The sequence below is a fragment of the Hyla sarda genome, chromosome 1, assembly GCF_029499605.1.
Source record: "Hyla sarda isolate aHylSar1 chromosome 1, aHylSar1.hap1, whole genome shotgun sequence".
Lineage (NCBI taxonomy): Eukaryota > Metazoa > Chordata > Amphibia > Anura > Hylidae > Hyla > Hyla sarda.
Genome location: NC_079189.1, coordinates 534665265 through 534686441, shown reverse-complemented (window position 1 = coordinate 534686441; position 21177 = coordinate 534665265). Strand labels below are relative to the sequence as shown.

Sequence of the window (21177 nt, the reverse complement as noted above, 5' to 3'; positions counted from 1 at the left end):
CCGTATGTGACCGTATGCGCTCCCGTATGTCATTCACTTCAATGAGCCGACCGGAGTGAAACGTTCGGTCCGGTCGGCTCATTTTTGCGCCGTATGCGCTTTTACAACCGGACCTAAAACCGTGGTTAACCACGGTTTTAGGTCCGGTTGTAAAAGCGCATACAGCGCAAAAATGAGCCGACCGGACCGAACGTTTCACTCCGGTCAGCTCATTGAAGTGAATGGCATACGGGAGCGCATACGGTCACATACGGGAGCGCGAGGTTTTAGCTCCCTCCTGCCGTATGCGCTCCCGTATGGGACAAAACGTAGTGTGGACCCAGCCTAACACAGACCTTGTATCGAGGTGACATGACATTTATTCAGTGGTCACTATTCACTAAAGCTTCAGTCTCTGCCTTTTCCACCACTGATGGCATCCACTTTCTCAAAGTGTCCAGATCTGGTAAGGAGAGCAATACTCTGCTGAGTTCATAAGCCACTGGGGAATAGTGATACAGAGTTACAGCAAATCCTTTCACCTCCTTGGAGAACTGGATTACTTTGGGTTTCTTGTTCTTCTGCACCTGGTGTCTAAACAGTTCTAGGGTTAACCCACTGAAGTGCTTGGACACGAGATGAACAGGGTCGCTCCCAAGCATGTTATTTCTCAGCTGCATGATCATCTTCTTCATGTTGGTTATCCTGGCTTTCTGTCTCAGGACCTGTTTCTGTAGAGAGTTCTTTTTCCTTCTCAGGTTAACAAGGACGGGGTCCACTTTTGGGTTACGGACATTCTCCTTATTACTGGACACAGAAGAATAGGAGTGCTCGACAGACATAGTAACTTCAGGGGTGACTAATGTGGACGGCTTCTGAGCCACGGGTGTGGAGGGTGCGGCACTCTCTATCTTTTTTGCTGGTTTCTTGACAGGTGGTTTTTTAATACGCACACCATTGATAATAGATGGCACAGCATCTAGGCGCAGGTAAGGGTATACGGCTCCAGGCCGTAGCATGTAGTCTTCTTCTGTGAAGTGGTCACTGCAGAGTCGGCTGTAAATGGAGGGCTTCCATTTGTCACGACGAATCACTGCTAGCCATTTGGCAAGGTATTCTGGATTTTTCATTGGGAACCTGAATCAAAGAAAAAAAAATGTAGTCTACTACTATGTATCATAAAATAAGCATATGCAAGCATTAAAGGGGTACTCTGCTGAGGACAGGTGTGGTGCTGTTTTTTGAGAAACAAAGGCTCTGTTTTTCTATTCTTTAATAATGGCCTATTCTTAGAATAAGGCCTCCAATATGATATTAGTTGGGGTCTGATACTTGGTACCTCCAATGATCAGCTGACTAAAGGTGCACTAAAGGCACTCAAGAGGGTACTGCAGGCTGGTCACTTTTTTACTAGGAAATAACAAATGAATCAGACCACAAGACAAGGATGGCTAGGTTAAATATATGGTATATGTGGCTGGTATAATTAGTGATTTATTAATTATACAATAGGTCAGGCAATATCGAGTGAAGCCCAATTCCCAAGCAGGACCCTTGCTATGGGGATGGTAGAATAGGTGGTATAGTAACAATAGTGCATGTATACATAAAAATGGAGTATGCAATAAAATAGAGTTATAGCATCAAATAGCTTAAAAGTGCCACATCAAAAAGATGATATTAAAAAGATATAAAAAAGTTGCAGCACTGATGTATATGTAAAAGTATGTCCGTGATAGGTTGGTACCGGTCTAGAGTTTTGGAACGATTGTAAATGAATATATAGTCATAATCGTGTTATCCAAATGGAAAAATAGAGAACATGCACAGGTTGGCGCGGGCGCTGATGATCGCAGTGTGCCAGAGTTACCTGCGGTCTTCTTGTAACGCTTTTACAGCAAAAAGTGATGAACGGTGTACAGTGGTAGCACAGGACTGCGTCCGGCTAACTGTATATGGATCTCATGGCAAGCATGTTGGTGTAAACCATAATGATCTCGTTGCTAGTAGCGGCGTCCTAGTGCAGTGTGGTCTCTGTGAGAGCGTGAAACGCCACTAGTGGTCCAATTTGCTGGGGACTGCAGCGCTTGTCAATAATTTGGGAATGTTCGTCAATGATGAAGGTGGCAAAAACAGTTTAAAATATGTGACACTGTTCATGCTTTTGTGAGTCAACAATATTATGTTGACGCACAAAAGCGTGAACAGTGTCACATATTTAAAACTGTATGTATAACTTTATACATAAACCATCGCAGCTACTGTTCCTAAAGCTAACCACTCTTTCCCAAATAAAATTCAAAAATTTAAAAAAAGATGCCAATTGAAAATGGCATCCTATAAAAGACCACACTTTTAGAACTAGCATCATACTGCCATTGATAAAGGGGTCTCCCCGAAATGCGTCTAGCCTTGATCACAGACCACACAAGTCTGTTTTTGCCACCTTCATCATTGATGAACATTCCCTAATTAATGACAAGCGCTGCAGTCCCCAGCAAATTGGACCACTGCACAGTGTGTCACGTTCTCACAGAGACCGCACTGCACGAGGACGTCGCTACCAGCAACAAGATCATTCTCACTTACACAGATCAACCTGCTTGCCGGTGAGATCCATTTACAGTGAGCCGGACGCCGTTCCATGCTAACACTGTACACCTTTCATCACTCTTTGCTGCAAAAGCGTTACAAGAAGACGGCAGGCAACTCTGTACTTAAGCCGGGCGTGCTGCAATCATCAGCACCCGTGCCAACCTGCGCATGTTCTCAATTTGCCATTTGCATAACACTATTATGACTATATATGCATCTCCAATCGTTCTAAAACTCTAGACCGATACCAACCTATCACGGACATACTTTTACATATACAGCAGCGCTGCAACTATTTTTTTAATATCTTTTTGAAATTGCACTTTTAAGCTATTTTATGCTATAACCCTATTTTATTGCATACTACAATTTTAGACCAAAATTTTAGAAAAAAAGTTTTTGAGAATCTCCCCCATTGTTTTTATTTTTATTTTTTCCCTCTACAAGATTAACTTCAAGTGTTACTGAAATTTAAAAAAACTTTTGACCTATCATGCAGATATGTCAAAAGTTTTGATCAGTCAGAATCTCACGTGCTGAGATCCTCTTTGATCTCCAGAGCCGGCTGATATAACTTTATTTCCCAGACTGATCAATACTATTTGCATAACATGTCAAAAGTTTTTTAAATTACAGTAGCACTTTAATTACAAAGTCAACAGTGGAAAATCTACAGCAAAATCTGCAAAATTTGGTGTGGATTTTCCACTGAAGAGTCTTCAGTGTATCCCCCCTGTGTAAACTTCCAGAATATCAAATATATTTAGCTTTATTATTCTTTATGTATTTTTGGCTTAAAGGAGAACTTTGGCAAAAAAAATGTATTTGGCCATTATGCCCGGGCTGCTACAACTAAAATAGTAAACCCTATCATACCTTTCTGCCACTCCCCCGATTCCACTAGAAATGCTCTCCCATCCTCCAGAAGACCATAGCTGGAGGACGGTATATCGATTCCAGTAGCATCGGGGGAGTGGCAGAAAGGTAATTTTTAGTTGTGCCAGCCCAGGCATAATGGCAATTTTTGAGTTCTTAATATGTCTAAACTTTTTAAATTCTTATAATACATCTTAAATTCTTTAATATATCTTTAAATGGTCGGAGTTCACTACAGAGCTTAAAACCCTCTGCTTCTCTTTACACCACCCTAGTCTTATAAACCCTATGGACATCACAGCCAAGGGTCCCCTGTTCACACACTTAAAAGGTAATTCTGAGACGATTGGTGTCTAATTTATAACATACTAACTGAGTACCCACTAATCTTTGTGGGGGAGGAAAAGCAACAAAGGAGGAAGCTTTTGTCCTCAAATCCCCTCCTCATATCCCGACCCTATATCTCCTCCCCATATCCCTTCCCCGTGTGGGGCTGAGTTGTGGTAAAGATATTGTGAGCAGAAAATAAAAGGGGTGTGGCTTAAAGGTGGGTGTGTATTTGCAAGATGGAGCATGGAATGCGGGGAGGGTGTGGCTTGCCAGCCGGACTGACGCATTCACCAGAAGATGCAGAGCGGAGCTTGTGGAGTAAGGTACCAGAAGCCCTATATACTTGTATGGAACTTCAAAAAAAAAAAAAAAAACATCCTTCACATATGGGGGTAGGTTAGGGTTACTTTAACTATTATATTTTTATTTGACATAAGTATCATGTGACCAAGTATTAGCAAAATATTTCCAGCCGTACGGAAGTTATGCTGGATTTGCATTGGACTTTAAACAAAAAACCCTGACCCTCGCAAATGGGGGTAGATTAGGTTTAAATTCACAAACCTATACTTTTAGTGGACTTATATGCAACATGTGACCGAGTACTATTGAAATATCTCCGGCTGTTTGGAAGTTATGCAGGAACATATATTTCCCATAAACTTGCATGGGACTTTAAAGGGGTACTCTGGCGCTAAGACATCTTATACCTTATCCAAAGAATAGGGGATAAGATGCCTGATCGCAGGGGTCCCACCGATGGGGACCCCCGCAATCTTTCATGCAGCACCCCGCTATCATCAGCCTCCGGAGCAATATCGATCCAGGTCTGAGGACTCACGATCATGGGGCCAGAGTATCGTGATGTCACGGCTCCCCCCAAGACCCCCCCAGTGATATGCTACGGGGCCGTGACGCGATACTCCGGCCCCATGATCGAGTGTCATCAGGCTGATGATAGCGGGGTGCTGCATGAAAGATTGCGGAGGTCCCCAGGGGATAAGTTGTCTTAGCACCGGAGTACCCCTTTAAACAAAATCCCTGACCCTCTCAAACGGGGGTGAGTAAGGGTTAAATCACCTATCCTATGTTTGTTGTTGACATATAAGTAACATGTGTGCCAAGTTGCTGAGTTGCCCATAGCAACCAATCAGATCGCTTCTTTTATTTTGCACAAGGCCGCGACAAAATGAAAGAAGCGATCTGATATGGGCAACTCAGCAACTTTTCCTCTGGACAGGTTTTGATAAATCTCCCCCATTGAGTTTTTTTATATTTCACACAAGTAATGATATGGCACCAGTTACCTGAAGAAATGTTTGCCGCATCCCTTTGACAGGCGGTTTTTACAGCCATATGCAGCACAGACCGTCATCCTGTCATCAGAATCCAATCCAAAGTCTGTTTGGGGTTAAAGCAAAGGGCAATATGGTTATGACAAGGAGAGCAGGTAATGTATGCTGCCTTATCTGAGAACAGGATGTGATAGGACAGAAGCAGAGCTCTATGATCTATAACATATAGCAGTGTTACCCAACCAGTGTGCCTCCAAAGGCTATCCAGGCATGCTGGGAGTTGTAGTTTTGCAACAGATGTAGGCACCCTGGTTGGAAAACCCAGATATAGAGGGATTGCATGTCTATACACAAGATGACAGAGGGACATCTGTCAGTCAGCCTCAGTTGGCAGATAAGGGTCAATGCACACTACGGCAAATCTGAGCTGAGAAATTCCACTCAAAAATTCCTGTGTAGCATTGTCCCATTGCTGTCAATTCTGCTACACAGAGCACACTTGTCTTGATGGACTTTTTTTTTTTTTTACATTTACGCCAATCACCATGTGGTTTTATTAATGTTTTCTTTTAATAGATCAGACATTTACACACACTGTGATATGTTTGTTTATTTTTGATTACATTATTTTATGTAAAGAGAATCTGACACCCCACACTGAATCCAAAATAATGGGTTATAGTGCGGGTGAACAGCTTTAAAAAGAGAGGTCACTAACTTAAATCCCTTCAAGGGGTACTCCGCCCGACATCTTATCCTGCTGGGGACCCCCGGGATCGCCGCTGAGGCACCGCACTATCATTACTGCACAGAGCGAGTTCGCTCTGCACGTAATGACGGGCAATACAGGGTCCCCTCAATACAAGTCTATGGGAGGGGGCATGGCAGTCGTCAAGCCCCCGCCATAGACTTGCATTAAGGGGGTGGGCTGTAATGTCATGAGGGGCGGAGCCATGATGTCACGCTGTTCCGTCCCCTGGATCGCCCGTCATTACGGACAGAGCGAACTCACTCTGTGCAGTAATGATAGCGCGGTGCAGCAGTGGCGATACCGGGGGTCCCCAGCAGCTGGACTGCGGCGATCTGACATCTTATTCCCTATCCTTTGGAAAGGGGATAAGATGTCTAGGGGCCGAGTACCCCTTTCAGTACATGCAGAGTTCTGGCATTGTAATCTTCAGCTGCATTGCGCTACAGTGCATAATGGAGGCAGGGATCCGGCTCACCCTGCTCCCCTGCCTCCTGCATATTCTCTGTCTGCCCCGCCCCCATCATTAATATGCTAAAAATGCAGTGGGTGAGCGCCCTGTTCTCTGAGAGCTCACCCGCAACACTTATTAGCATAATGATGATGGGGGTAGGGCAAACGGAGACTATAGAGGAGGCAGGGGAGCTGGGTCAGCTGGCTCCCTGCCTCCATTGCATACTAAAGTGTAATGCATCAGGAAGATTACAGTGCCAACGGATTTAACCTCTTAAGGACCCAGGGCATACCTGTATGCCCTGAATTCACCTCCTTTCTATCACAGCGTGGCCCTGCATCATAGTGGGTCAGGCCCAGCCATTGGCTAATAGCGCATGGCACTGATTGCAATGCCGCGCTATTAACTCTTTAGACGCAGCTAAAGTGAAAGTAAAGTACCCTGGACTAGCTCAGTGGGCTTTTCGGGATCACAACGGCAAAAACACACTGTTCTGAACAGCTGGAGGATGCCTACCTTCCTCGTGTGTGTCCGATCGCCGAATGACTGCTCGGTGCCTGAGATCCAGGCATGAGCAGTCAAGCTGCAGAATCATTGATCAATGTTATCCTATGGGATAACAATGATCAATGTAAAAGATCAGTGTGTGCAGTGTTTAAGCCCCCTATGGGGTCTATAACATTGCAAATAAAATAAAAAAATAAGTGAAAAAAAAGTTAATAAAGATCATTTAACCCCTCCCTTAATAAAAGTTTGAATCACCCCCCCTTTTCCCATTTAACCCCTTAGGGACACAGCCTATTTTCACCTTAAGGACTTCACCTTTTGCACCTACAGACCTATATAAGGGCTTGTTTTTTGCATCACCAATTGTACTTTGCAATGACATCACTTATTTTATAATATAACCTGCAGCGAAACAAAAAAAAAATAATTTGAGGGATGAAAAAAAAAAAGTCTATTGTGAGGGGTGTGACGGACCACACGGGGCGGAGTCGTGACGTCACGCTCTTCCGCCATTGTGGTCGGAATCTGAAGCCTCCAGCATTGCCGATGTGAGGTGGAAGCTGTACAGGTGGGTGCTGCAGCCGAGATCCCGGGGGTCACCAGCAGCGGGACCCCCGCGATCTGACATCTTATCCCCTATTCTTTGGATAGGGGATAAGATGTCTAAGGGTGCGGAGTACCCCTTTAAGGATCGGGGATGCAGGGCGTATGCATACGCCTTGCGTCCCAAAGAGATAAAAAAAAAAAAAATCAGTGTAAATAAAAATAAGCATATGTGGTATCGCCGCGTGCCGAAATGTCCGATTTATAAAAATATATCGTTAATTAAACTGCATGGTCAATGGCGTAAGCGCAAAAAAATTCAAAACTCCAAAATAGCGTATTTTTGGTCACTTTTTATTTCATGAAAAAATTAATAAAAAGCGATCAAAAAGTCTGATCAATACAGATCAGACTGCTTTAGGTACTGCTAAAAACTTCAGATCACGACGCAAAAAATGAGCCCTCACACATCCCCGTATGCTGAAAAATAAAAGTTATAGACAATTTTTTCGTGCATGTAGTTATTTTTTCCAGAAGTACGACAAAATTAAACCTATATAACTAGGGTATAATGTTAATCGTATGGACCTACAGAATAAAGATAAGAGGTCATTTTCACCAAAGAATTTACTGCGTAGAAACGGAAGCCCCATAATTTACAAAATGGCGTTTTTTCTTCAATTTTGTCGATACAATGATTTTTTTTTTCCATTTTGCCTTAGATTTTTGGGTAAAATGACTGATGTCATTACAAAGTAGAATTGGTGGCGCAAAAAATAAGCCATTATATGGATTTTTTGGTGCAACATTGAAAGAATAATGATTTTTTAAAGGTAAGGAGGGAAAAACAAAAGTGCAAATATGGAAAAAACCCGGGTGCTTAAGGGGTTAAGTAAGTGACCCCTCTTTGTAAAGCTGCACTTCACCGCACTACAATCCAGTATATCAGGGTGTCATATTCTCTTTGAAAACTAAATTTTTTTCAACCTGAAGCAATAGGAGAGGGGGGGGGGGGAGCCTGGGCAATGCCAATGTTAAACCGGTGTGGTGTTTTTTTTTTCTTCCCCTAGACTTCTATGGGGGCTAAATGACAAGATTTTGCTTTGTCCCAAAAAACACTGCCATAGTCTCAGTATACTGCAATTTTGAAATAATGCCACTGAGCACAAAACTGGAAAAGAAAAAAAATGCCAAGTGAGTTTGGCATTTCATAAATCCCTATTGACTTTCAGCTAACATCTGGCTGCTGCATTTTTTTCATGTTTATCTGTTATTATACTACTTTAAAAAAAAAAAAAACTTTTCTGAGAAAATAAGTATGCTTAAAATTGTCCTCCCGCAGCTCTCCTGAGCTGCGTCTCTTCGTTTCCCCCATCGGATGTTTGCACTGTGATGTCCAAATAAAGTTCCTTGACGTTTGCTGTATACAGGGCGAGTGCGTCTTTTTTCCCATTTCTACTGCATATTAAAATTGTCCTCTACTGACTACTATAACTTTCTTAGTTTTCCGTATATGGAGCTATAGAAGGGCTCATTTTTTACACTGTGAATTGTAGTTTTTACCGGTACCACTTTTGCATATAGGTGACTAATTGATCACTTTTTATTCCATTTTTTTCTGGAATGTAATGTGACAAAAAATCAGCAATATTGGACGTTGGTATTTTTTTTTTACAATCATGCTGTTTACCATAGGACAGTGGTTCTCAACCTTTTCGGTGACTGTACCCCCAAAGCCTGAAAGTTTGTCCCCGGGTACCTGCTCACGCGGAACTTGCGCGCGAGGAGTACCCGCGGACAAAAGGTGTGTTCTTACCTTTATACTAATGCATCCCCCCTCCATCTTAATCCCATTGTGCTATTATTTCCCCTCTATTATCCCCCCCCTCCATCTTAATCCCCTCGTCCCATTATTCCCCCCTCCATCTTAATCCCCTGGTGCCATTATTCCCCCCTCCATCTTAATCCCCTTGTGCCATTATTCCCCCCTCCATCTTAATCCCCTTGTGCCATTATTCCCCCCTCCATCTTAATCTCCTTGTCCCATTATTATCCAATATGGCAAAAGGGGATTAAGATGGAGGGGGGGAAAATGGCACAAGGGGATGAAGATGGAGGAGGGGGGGGGGGGATAATCAACCGCCCCTCCATCTCAATCTCATGTGCCATTATTCCCCCCTCCCTCTTAATCCCCTTGTGCCATTATTCCCCCCTCCATCTCAATCCCCTTGCACCATTCCCCCTTCCTCTGATAACTCTTTCGCCATATCTGATAATAATGGCACAAGGGGATTAAGATGGAGGGGGGAGGAATGGCAAAAGGGGATCAGAGGGAAGGAGGAAAAAAATCACACAAGGGGATTAATATGGAGGGGGTTGATAATTCCCCCCTCCCTCTGATCCCCTTTTGTCATTATTTGCCCCTCCATCTTCATCCCCTTGCGCCATTATTCCCCCCTCCTCTGATCCCCTTTTGCTATATCGGATAATAATGGCACAAGGGGATTAAGTTGGAGGGGGGGGGGAAATGGAAAAAGGGGGTCAGAGGGAGGGGGGAATAATGGCACAAAGGGAAGAAGCTGGAGGGGGGGGGGATAATCAACCCCCCCCCCCCCCCCCATATTAATCCCCTTGTGTCATTATTCCCCTCTCCCTCTAATCCCGTTTTTCCCCCTCCAACTTAATCCCCTTGTGCCATTATTATCCAATATGGCAAAAGGGGATCAGAGGGAGGGGGAATGGCGCAAGGGGATTAAGATGGAAGGGGAAAGGGATAATGGCGGAGGGGGGATGGGGAGTAATAAAATACAAGGCATTACATTTTAATGCCTTGTGCTTTATTACTCCCCCTCCATCTTAATACCTTGTGCTCCATCCCATACAGTCCCCCTGCGTCCCATACAGTCCCCCTCCGTCCCATACAGTCCCCCCTCCGTCCCATACAGTCCCCCCTCCGTCCCATACAGTCCCCCCTCCGTCCCATACAGTCCCCCCTCCGTCCCATAGTTGTTTTTAACTTTTTTTTTTTTTTTTTTACCTGGTGTCCTGCGGTCCCATTGCCTGCTCCTTCACGCAGCGTAACGCCGCACAACGTCAGGGGAGGTCACACGTCTCCCCTGCAACCACGCAGCTCACTTACAGTAGCCACGGCCGCAGCTCGGGCCGCGCTACTGTACAGTGAGCTGCCGCAGCTATGCGCTGACAAATACTGGCCAACGCATGTCTGGTATTTGTCAGCGCTTTCACGTACCCCCAAGCAACCCCTGGCGTACCCCTAGGGGTTGAGAACCCAGGCCATAGGAGATGATTAAAATTATATTTTAATGGTTTGGACATTTCTGCTTGCGGCGATAGCAATATTATTTGTAAATTGGAAAAAGAGAGTCATTTAATTTGTATAAGGGGAGGGGCTTATTCACATTTATTAACCTTTAAGGGCGCAGGACATAAATGGACATCCTGAGCGTACTTCATACTGGTGGCTATTAGCAACCAAGACCCATGGCTACTGCCGCACATCACCAATTGGGCTAATGTCCGGCATTAACCCACTAGATGCCGCAATCAAAGTGGATTTCGGCATTGTGGCAGTGTGGCAAGGAAAGGGTGTATTTCCTTGGCTCACCCTGCAGAAGCTCTCACCTGCTTCTTAAGTAATGAGGCAGGAAGGAAGGGAAGTGTATATGAGATGGAGACTCAGTCTAATCTAGGCTCTTCCTAGGAGACAGCATGTGGGCTGTAGGGAAGAGACAGAGCCTGCTGAGGAGTACACAGCCCGAGCTATGAGGGGCTCAAAGAGAGTGATATTGTGAGTAGAAGGTTGCAGGGGACATATGTTTAACCGGATGAGGGAAGCTCAGCGGTTGTTAGTCAGGACAAGCTGATCTGTTTAGGCAGTGACCAGACGGTCTAGGATTTTGTTTTGTTCCTGCTTTTTGTTTATTTCTTTCCCTGCAACCTGTCTAATAAAACTGGCAAGGTGCCAGATTTGCATTACGAGCGTTTGTTTGCTGGTTTATTGAGAAGAAACGCATCCTGTGGCGTGGTCCAGGACGATCCCAGAGCTAATCCCCAAGATGGATCGTCACATTATGGTGGAGGATGCGGGCATGCCGTTGCTAAGGGCAACCTGTTGCCAAAGGCAACCAACAAGCGAGTTGAAGAGGAGCTGTTGCTAGGAGCAACCCCCTGCAAGACTGCAAGTCGGAGGAGCCCAGCAGAGGAGTTCAAGCACAGTTTGGTGTCTGTGGAGGAGCGTTGCTAGGGGCAACGGATCGATTTTTTTTCAAGGAAATGGGACAACCTCGAAAGGTCGTTGCTGGGAGCAACCGACGTGGGCCACAAGCTGTGGTCGCCAAGACGAAGCCGAGGTCCCGTGAGTTGTCGGTGGGCGGAATCCCACTGTGGGTGGACTTGGATTGTTGCCAGACTGTATCTCGGATTATGCCAGAAATAATTCCATTTGTGAAGTCCCGCCCGGAGCCCGGTAAGACTGTTCAAATTACCTTTGATACATGTTTTGGGACAGTGAACCATATAATGGAGGTATGTGCCGAACTTACAGTGGAAATTGTACTGGGCAGAGACTTTCCGTATTTCTGGCAGTTGTGGGATGCTGAGAGTGCACCTGAGAGTTCGCACACAAAGGTTCCGGAAGTAGTGAGGACTGGGGTGTCTCTACTGGACTGTGTGAATGGTGCTGTATATTGTGAACCCATGCAGGCTGATAATGTCTTTCTTGAAACACTTATGTTAATGTGTTCTGATGTAAAGAGTTCTATTCCCACCTCTCGCAGGACAAAAGAAAACCTGTGTGAGCTGGAAATAGAATGTAAAAAGATGACTGTTTTGTTAGATACAAAATGTGTAATAAGTCTGCTAAAGACCAGCTGCAGAAAGCCAGACCCCACTATAGTGTCTATACAGGCCGGTATTTGGGGTTATAAAACAGTTAATGTGTGTATTTCTACTCCCTATGGTACCATAAGTCACAAGGTTGCAATAGAGCCTACCTTAGAGTATGAAGTAGTGCTGGGGAAGGATTTTCCGTTTTTTCAGCAGTTGTGGGAAGATAGTCAGGTGACTAGAGCAGGAACACCTGATAGGCTCACAACACTTGGTTTTCACCACATAGCAGGGGACAGTAACTCAGCTGAGGACAGGGAGTGTCAGCAGACCCTAGGTATAGGTCAGGTGGGAGTGTGCCAGACCACTAGGGGAGCTGAAGAACAGTCCGCGAGTCAAGATAAAGAGGTGACTGGAATAGAAGCTACGGAGACTGCTGCGGAAAAACCAAAACTCCGGAAGAGAGTACCAGTGGAGCTGGGGGCTGCACTTACAGTCACAGACAGAGTCCTAAGTGAAGGAGACTGTGACAAGACAAAAAAAGTCTGCCAAGAAGCCGAGAGACAGTTCAGAAGAACTGATCAGGAATCTTCCTGACTCGCTGGTGCCAAGAGCCATTGAAGTTGTTGCTAGGGGCAACAAACTAACCGCCAAGGGATTGCCAGTCGGACAGGAGTGTTTAGCGAGAGTCTCCAGAGTTGCCAACGTGGTGGGAGAGGAAGAGTGCCAGGTGTCTGTGGAACCTGTTGATGATGATAACAAGGCACAAGTGGCCGCAACCCCGAAAAAGGGGGAGACTTCATCAAGAGATGGAGAAGAGCTGGGTCGAGTGTCTGACAGAGGACCAGAGGATGTCTCAAGGTCTAACAGCGAGAGTGAGGAGACCGCTGTCAGTAAAAGGTCTCGGAAAAGACGAGCTGGCCTTGGGAAAAAACTGGAGCAGATCCAGAATCTGGAAGAAACCCTGCAGATGGTTTCTGTGAAGTTGTTGGAGAAAGAAAAAGAGATACATTGCTTGACAGAGGAGAAGGACAAATCACTTGCTGACTTTAAGAAAGAGCAAGAAGCGAGGCTTCAGCTGGAAAAAGTCATGGAGCATCACAGAAGTGAGTTTGTGGCTCTGCAGGATGAACTGTCCCGCTCCCAGGGTCTTGTGACCAGCAAGGAGAGTGAAGTGCAGAGTCTGGCCAAGCGGATGTCATTCCAGGAAGAAGAAGTGAGTCTTCTACATGGTGCACATCAGGCTCTGCAGAGTGATCACAAGGCTAGCCTGGTAGCCATGGAAAAAATAGAAAAAGAGAAGAATGAAATGAAGATGGAAGCTGAAGCTCTTGCCAGCAATCTGGAGAGTGTCTCTAAAGCTAAGAGACAACTTGAGGAGGAAGTCAAGGTGAAGAATGCCCTTGCACATGCTCTTCAATCTGCTCGTCATGACAATGACTTGCTCCGTGAGCAGTATGAGGAGGCCCTGGAACAAGTTGAGACTCTGCAACATGAAAACAAGAACTTGCAACAGGAGATCTCAGATCTATCTCAACAGATTGGTGAGAGTGGAAAATGTATCAATGAGTTAGTGAAGTCCAAGAAACAGTTGCTGGACAGTGAGAGGGTGATCTCCGCACAACTCAAGAGTGAGCAGCTGAGATATATAAAGCTGGAAGATGACATGAAGATCTTAAAAGAGAGCCTGGAAGCGCAGAACGAAACGCGCAGAAGGTCCCACGTAGCTGACTTGGTTTTGCTGGGAGCGCAACTCCACGAGCAGGTAGCTGTGCTGGCGGACAATGAACAATTGAGGAAACAATTGCTGTCTTCGGAAGATACTGTCAGGGACTTGACAGAGTTACTTGACAGTGAGAGGATGAAGTCCGCTAAGCTCCAGTGTAAGCTGCGAAAATGTGAGAAAAAGGAAGAGGACCAGGAAGCCCTAAAAGTGAGCAGAGACCAAGATATGGCGGAATTGGCTCAAGAAAGGCTTCTGGGGCTGAAGTTACAGGATACAGGGATGCTTTCTCTGATTGCGGAAAAGTCCTCTAAAGCTAAAATTGAGGTGAAGTCCTGTAAGAAGTCTCCTGAAGCTAGGACTGAGCTGAAACCTGGTGGGAAATCCTCTGAAGTGAAGACTAAGGAGAAGAGAGGTGGGAAATCCTCTGAACCTGAGCAGACCAAAAATTCTGAAGGTAATGCTGAGGCAGAGAAATCCTCTGAAGCAGAAGCTAAACCAGAGTCAACCTCAAAAGCTGTGAGTAAAGAGAATGGCACAACTGAAGCAACAGGTGAAGAGAAGAGTAAGCCTGAAGAAGCTGCAGTAGTAGAAGCTGATTCTACACAAGAATCTGAAGGAGCCAAAGACTCTGAAGCCAAACCTGAGGAAGCTGGTGCCCCAGAAGAGAAAGCTGGATGGGATGAGGTGAAACCATGTGAGAAATCCACTGAAGACAAGACTGAGGTGAAACCAGGTGGGAAGTTCTCTAAAGTTGAAACTGAGATGGACCCGTGTCAGAGGTCCTCTGACGGTACAGAGAACAAGACAGTGGTTGGTGAAGCCACTGAGGCCGAAAGATTCTCTAAAGCAGAGGCAGAGTTCCGGCAAGCAAGAAAAAGACAAAGGTTAGAAGCATCGGTCCTCTCACTCCTTAATTTCAAGAACCCTGCCCACACCAGGGTGAAGAACCTGGTACTGGAGAGGTGTGATCGAGAGACTTGCAATTGGTGGCAGGTAAAAGTCCGGAAGAAAAAAGGCAAGGACTTCAGAGACTGTGGGACAAAAGTTGTCCAAGAGAAAGGAAAGGCAGATGGTTTCTGCCTTTCAAATACATGTGCTCCTTCCCGGTGGTCTGAGCAAAGGGGGGGGATATGTGGCAGTGTGGCAAGGAAAGGGTGTATTTCCTTGGCTCACCCTGCAGAAGCTCTCACCTGCTTCTTAAGTAATGAGGCAGGAAGGAAGGGAAGTGTATATGAGATGGAGACTCAGTCTAATCTAGGCTCTTCCTAGGACACAGCATGTGGGCTGTAGGGAAGAGACAGAGCCTGCTGAGGAGTACACAGCCCGAGCTATGAGGGGCTCAAAGAGAGTGATATTGTGAGTAGAAGGTTGCAGGGGACATATGTTTAACCGGCTGAGGGAAGCTCAGCGGTTGTTAGTCAGGACAAGCTGATCTGTTTAGGCAGTGACCAGACGGTCTAGGATTTTGTTTTGTTCCTGCTTTTTGTTTATTTCTTTCCCTGCAACCTGTCTAATAAAACTGGCAAGGTGCCAGATTTGCATTACAAGCGTTTGTTTGCTGGTTTATTGAGAAGAAACGCATCCTGTGGCGTGGTCCAGGACGATCCCAGAGCTAATCCCCAAGACGGATCGTCACAGGCATCTAAATGCGAGCAATACTTCCTGGATACCTCTGCGTGCTGATTGGGACCACCGTAATGAATCGTGGGGTCCTGATCAGCTGAGAGGATGGTGGGAGGGCCCTTACCTGCCTCCTCAACATCCGAACAATGCTTCAGAAAGCCAAGGCGGCCTGGAGCAATGGAGCGCTGATAACACTGATCAATTCTGTGCTATGAAGATCTGAAGATTGCATGTAATAGCCCCATATTGAGAGTAAGAAAAAGTGTAAAAAAAATTAGAATTAACACCTTTCCTATTAACAGTTTGAATCACTCCCCACCCCCCCCTTTTTCCCATTTTTCAAATAAAACAATGTAAAAATAAAAAAAACATAAGTGGTGTTACCGCGTGTGTAAATATCCGATCTATTAAAATATAATGTTAAATGGGCACTGTCATGAAAAAAATATTTTTGATATGTTGTAATACTTAAGTACTTCAACATATCTCTTATATACTTTTATTTAAAAAAAATGCTTTTAAAACATTTTAAAAGCAATTTGAAATTCGGCCACTAGAGGGCGCCCTCCTAGTGGCCGAATGCAGTGCGGAGTGACGTCACTGCAAAATTCCGACTGATTCCGGCAGGGCATCAGTCGAAATTTTGCGCAGGCGCAGTAACAGCCAGGGCTGCGCATCGGCTTCCCGCACTCGCCGACTGCCCTGCTGCAAGGTACGGGGTGCGTGAGTGGTTGGCTGCGGCTGCTGCAAGGTGCGGGGGGCGCTGCAGCAAGGTGCGGGGGTATGGGGATCGCTGCTGCAAGGTGCGAGGGGATGGGGGGCGCTGCTGCAAGGTGCGGGGGGGATGGGGGGCACTGCTGCAAGGTGCGGGGGGCGCTGTTTGGGTGTTACTTACCGAGCGGCAGGAAGAGGCTCCCCCGCACCCGTCCCTCCCGCATCGGCTCCTGGCTCACTCCTTCCCCCATGAAACTCCTGTCCTGGGTGCCTCCAGTTGTTTTACCACTACAACTCCCAGCATGCCCTGACAGCCAATAGATGTCAGGGCATGCTGGGAGTTGTCGTGGTGAAACAGCTGGAGGCACCCTGTTAGGAGAACTAAGGGCGGAAGTGCCGGCCCCAGCAGGCATCAGTGACGTTGTGCCTGCTGGGGAAGTCTGCCTGGTAGTGAGCACACTGCCAGGCAGACTAAATTCCATTTTAAAAATAGTAAAAAAATAAATAAAGGCAGGGAAGGTGTTAGGGATAGAAGGGCAATAGGCAGGGACAGAAAAAAAAATCATGATGGTGGGAGCTACCCTTTAACCCCTTAAGGACCGGGGTTTTTTCCGTTTTTGCATTTTCGTTTTTTGCTCCTTGCCTTTAAAAAATCATAACTCTTTCAATTTTGCACCTAAAAATCCATATGATGGCTTTTTTTTTGCGCCACCAATTCTACTTTGTAATGACGTCAGTCATTTTGCCCAAAAATCTACGGTGAAACGGAAAAAAAAAATCATTGTGCGACAAAATTGAAAAAAAAAACGCCGTTTTGTAACTTTTGGGGGCTTCCGTTTTTACGTAGTACATTTTTCGGTAAAAATGACACCTTATCTTTATTCTGTAGGTCCATACGGTTAAAATGATACCCTACTTATATAGGTTTGATTTTGTCGGACTTCTGGAAAAAATCATAACTACATGCAGGAAAATTAATACGTTTAAAATTGTCATCTTCTGACCCCTATAACTTTTTATTTTTCCGTGTATGGGGCGGTATGAGGGCTCATTTTTTGCGCCGTGATCTGAAGTTTTTAACAGTACCATTTTTGCATTGATAGGACTTATTGATCGCTTTTTATTCATTTTTAAATGATATAAAAAGTGACCAAAAATGCACTATTTTGGATTTGGAATTTTTTTGCGCGCACGCCATTGACCGAGCGGTTTCATTAATGATATATTTTTATAATTCGGACATTTCCGCATGCGGTGATACCATATATGTTTATTTTTATTTTTATTTACAGTTTTTTTTTTATTGGAAAAGGGGGGTGATTCAAACTTAATAGGGGAGGAGTTAAATGATCTTTATTCACTTTTTTTTTCCACTTTTTTTTGCAGTGTTATAGGTCCCATAGGGACCTATAACACTGCACACACTGATCTTCTATGCTGATCACTGGTTTCTCATAAGAAACCAGTGATCAACGATTCTGCTGCATGACTGCTCATGCCTGGATCTCAGGCACTGAGCAGTCATTCGGCGATCGGACAGCGAGGAGGAAGGTAGGGGCCCTCCCGCTGTCCTGTCAGCTGTTCGGGATGCCGCGATTAGCCGCGGCTATCCCGAACAGCCCGACTGAGCTAGCCGGCCACTTTCGGTTTCACTTTTGGCTAAAGGGTTAATAGCGTGCGGCGTCGCGATCGGCGCTGCGCGCTATTAGAGGTGGGTCCCGGCTTCACTATGACGCCGGGCCCGCCGTGATATGACGCGGGGTTACTGTGTAACCCCGCGTTATATCAAGAGAGCAGGACCAAGGGCATACCTGTACGCCCTTGGTCCTTAAGGGGTTAATCAAACCACAACCTCAATTATGTAAATAAAAAAAATACCAAAACATAAAAAGAAAATTCAGAAATGCATATTTTTGGTCACTTTATATACTGGAAAAGAACATTTGAAGATACAATCAAAAAGTTCCATCAAAACAAAGATTATACCAATAAAAACTACAGATCAAAATAAGCCCTCATACAGCCCCATATACAAACAAAAAAATGAAGAGTTATGGGGGTAAGAAGAGGACAATATTAAGCATAATAATTTACGTACAAAAATATTGAAGTTTTTCTAAAGTAGAAAAACAAAACATTTAAATTGGGTATCATTTTTAATCGTATGGACCTACAAAATAAATAGAACATGGCATTTTAATAAAAAGGGCTCTGAATAGAAACAAAATGGCGCTTTATTTTTCGATTTTGACCCACAATTATTATTTTTTTTTTTTGTTTAGCTGTACTGACACCAATGGTCTTTTGTAAGTAAAATGATAGATGTCATTACAAAGTACAATTGGTGGCACTAAAAACAAGCCATCATATGGGTCTGTAGGTGAAAAATTTAAAGCGTTAGAAGGTGAGACCTGTGTCATTAAGGGGTTAATCGTATTGACCCACAGAAGAAAATGTCCGTTTTACCATAAAATGCACTGCGTAAAAAATTTAATAAAATAAAAAAGTTGCAAATGTGTGCTTTTCTTTTCAATTTAACCACAAATATTTTTAAAATTAAAGAGTGAAATTAAAAAGAGGTTATTACAAAGTACAATTGGTCGCACAAAAAAAACAAGCCCTATTATGTGTCCACAGATGGAAATAAGAGTTAGGAGTCTCATCAAAACCTGTGTAGAAGAGTGGTGCAGTTACCCATAGCAACCAGATTGTTAAATTCATTTTAATTCAGGCATCTTAAAAATGAAAGAAGCAATCTGATTGGGTGCTATGGGCAACTGCACCACTCTTCCTCTACACAGGTTTTGACAGCTCTCCCTTATAGACACCGCTCTATTACACCCGGTCACTTCCTACGAGCGTACATATTACTGCAATGTCTCCACTACTAACACACACTCTGCAGCCATAGCCGCCTGCCACACAGCCTCGCATACGGTCACATACACTTCTCGTCTTTCACGTTAAAAGCAACCGCTGGTCAAAACTTACTGAGAAAAAAAGAAGAGTATAAACTGCCGTGCGTTGTTGTCTCCTACAAAATGGCGGACACGCTTCCCGGACCCCGCAAGAAGAAGTTCGCTCATAGGCGGAGAGAGTGTCACGTGGCCGCGTGGCGTCACGTCGTGTCATGTGGTCAAAAGGAACCAATCCTGACGCGGCGTTGAGGTAACGCGAGGATGTTTGTAAATAGTGTGGTCGGACCGAACCTGTATGACTTATGTCATAGGTTTCTTTCCGAGCTGCTTGGTGTTGCAGTTATAAATACATATGGCTGATAGAACAGCGCCATCTAATGCAGTATTCTGATACTACAACTCCATTCATATGATGGCTGTCAGGGTGTGAGGGGGGTTGTAGTTTTGCAAAAGACGCAGATAGATCATACATTTGTGACTAGTGGGGTAACTGTAAGGCAGTGTGGTCCACCTGCCGTTGTAAAACTACAATTCCCAGCATGCCCGGACAGCCTTCGGCTGTCCGGGCATGCTGGGAGTTGTAGTTTTGAAACAGCTGGAGGCACACAGGTTGGAAAACACTGCTGTAAGAATCTGTCCACATTATAAGAAACTATTTATCGTGCTGTCTTACTGCAAGATTCTCTGTCTTGCCCACAGCAACCAATCACAGCCCAGCTTTTAATTCTCATTTCTGACAAAATAAAAGCTGAGCTGTGATTGGTTGTTATGAACATCAAAGAGAATCTTATTATAAGACGGAGCAATAAGTCTTCCCCACATGTCTCAAAAAAACAGCTCCAAAAACCCACATCTATTTATTTTTATTAGTGCTTATGTACATTTTATTTTTTTTGGCACCGCTTCGCACCAAAAACAGGCATGACCTGTAACAAAAAAAACTTGTCAACTATAGAAAAATTATTATTATTTATGTTTTTTTTTTAGGGTAAATCATCTCACTATCCAGTTTCTGTCAGTCAATGCCTTACAGTTACCCCACTAGTCACAAATGGATGGATCTATCTGCGTCTTTTGCAAAACTACAACTCCCCTCACACCCAGGGGGGGTAAAAATACGAGGGGCATCGGCTGGACTTACCTGGGCTTTTAACCGTTGTTTATGTGATAGAAAAATGTCTCATATCTCTGCACGAGAAATGACTATGGAGATAATAATGATATGGCCGGAATCCTGACGGCTATAAAGGATATTATATGATGGGACATATGTTAGTATATATGTTAATACTAGATATCTATGGAAATTAGAGTGCGGATAAGTTAAGTTAAAGGACAATTGTAGTGGTACACATTTATATATCCCTGTGCCCGGGCCTCAAAAATAAACAAAATAAACTCATACATACCTTCCTACGAGCCCCCGTTGGTCCGGCACAGGCCTCACGGTCCGGCAGTGCTGACGTCATTCCACTTCCTGGGGACGGGGATGCCGGAGAGCCGTCGGCGTATCACCGGCCGTAGCGATGTCCTGCCCCGGGCTGTGATAGGCTGAGCCCACTGTCATGTAAGGAGCTCTAGCCGGCTTCTTACATGACAGTGGGCTCAGCCTATCACAGGCCGGGGTGGGACATCGCTATGGCAGGTGATACGGCGACGGCTCTGCGGCATCCCCGTCCCCAGGAAGTGATATGACGTCAGCACTGCCGGACCGTGAGGCCTTTGCCGGACCAACGGGGGCTCGTAGGAAGCTCATAGGAACCTGCGCAGAGGAAATGTTGACCAGTTGCCCATAGCAACCAATCAGATCGCTTCTTTCATTTAAAAAAAGGCCTCTGAAAAATGAAAGAAGCGAGCTGATTGGTTGCTATGGGCAACTGGACAACTTTTACATTGCACAGGTTTTGATAAATCTCCCCCGATAAGTGGAGATTTGGTCCCAATTGATTTGGCAAAATATATTGTATAAGAAATTTTGATTTGGCATATGTACACATGGGTGCCATCTGATAGGTGGTGTTTGA

General features: G+C 44.9%; 1 protein-coding gene across 6 annotated transcripts; it reads right to left on the bottom strand.

The window, feature by feature from the left end:
- Positions 1 to 276: 276 nt before the first annotated feature.
- Positions 277 to 19377, bottom strand: LOC130291557 (THAP domain-containing protein 1-like). Of its 6 annotated transcripts, none has more exons than XM_056540474.1 (3): positions 19227 to 19377; positions 5088 to 5181; positions 277 to 1116 (listed from the first exon to the last, which is right to left on the bottom strand). In XM_056540474.1, the coding sequence occupies exons 2-3, from the start codon at positions 5153 to 5155 to the stop codon at positions 363 to 365; spliced, it is 822 nt and encodes a 273-aa protein (XP_056396449.1). In that variant the 5' UTR covers positions 5156 to 5181; positions 19227 to 19377; the 3' UTR covers positions 277 to 362. The 6 variants fall into 6 exon arrangements, with proteins under 6 accessions (XP_056396449.1, XP_056396422.1, XP_056396454.1 ...); XM_056540447.1 differs by lacking the exon at positions 19227 to 19377 and adding an exon at positions 19100 to 19190; XM_056540479.1 differs by lacking the exon at positions 19227 to 19377 and adding an exon at positions 19128 to 19165.
- Between the last annotated feature and the right edge of the window lie 1800 nt (positions 19378 to 21177).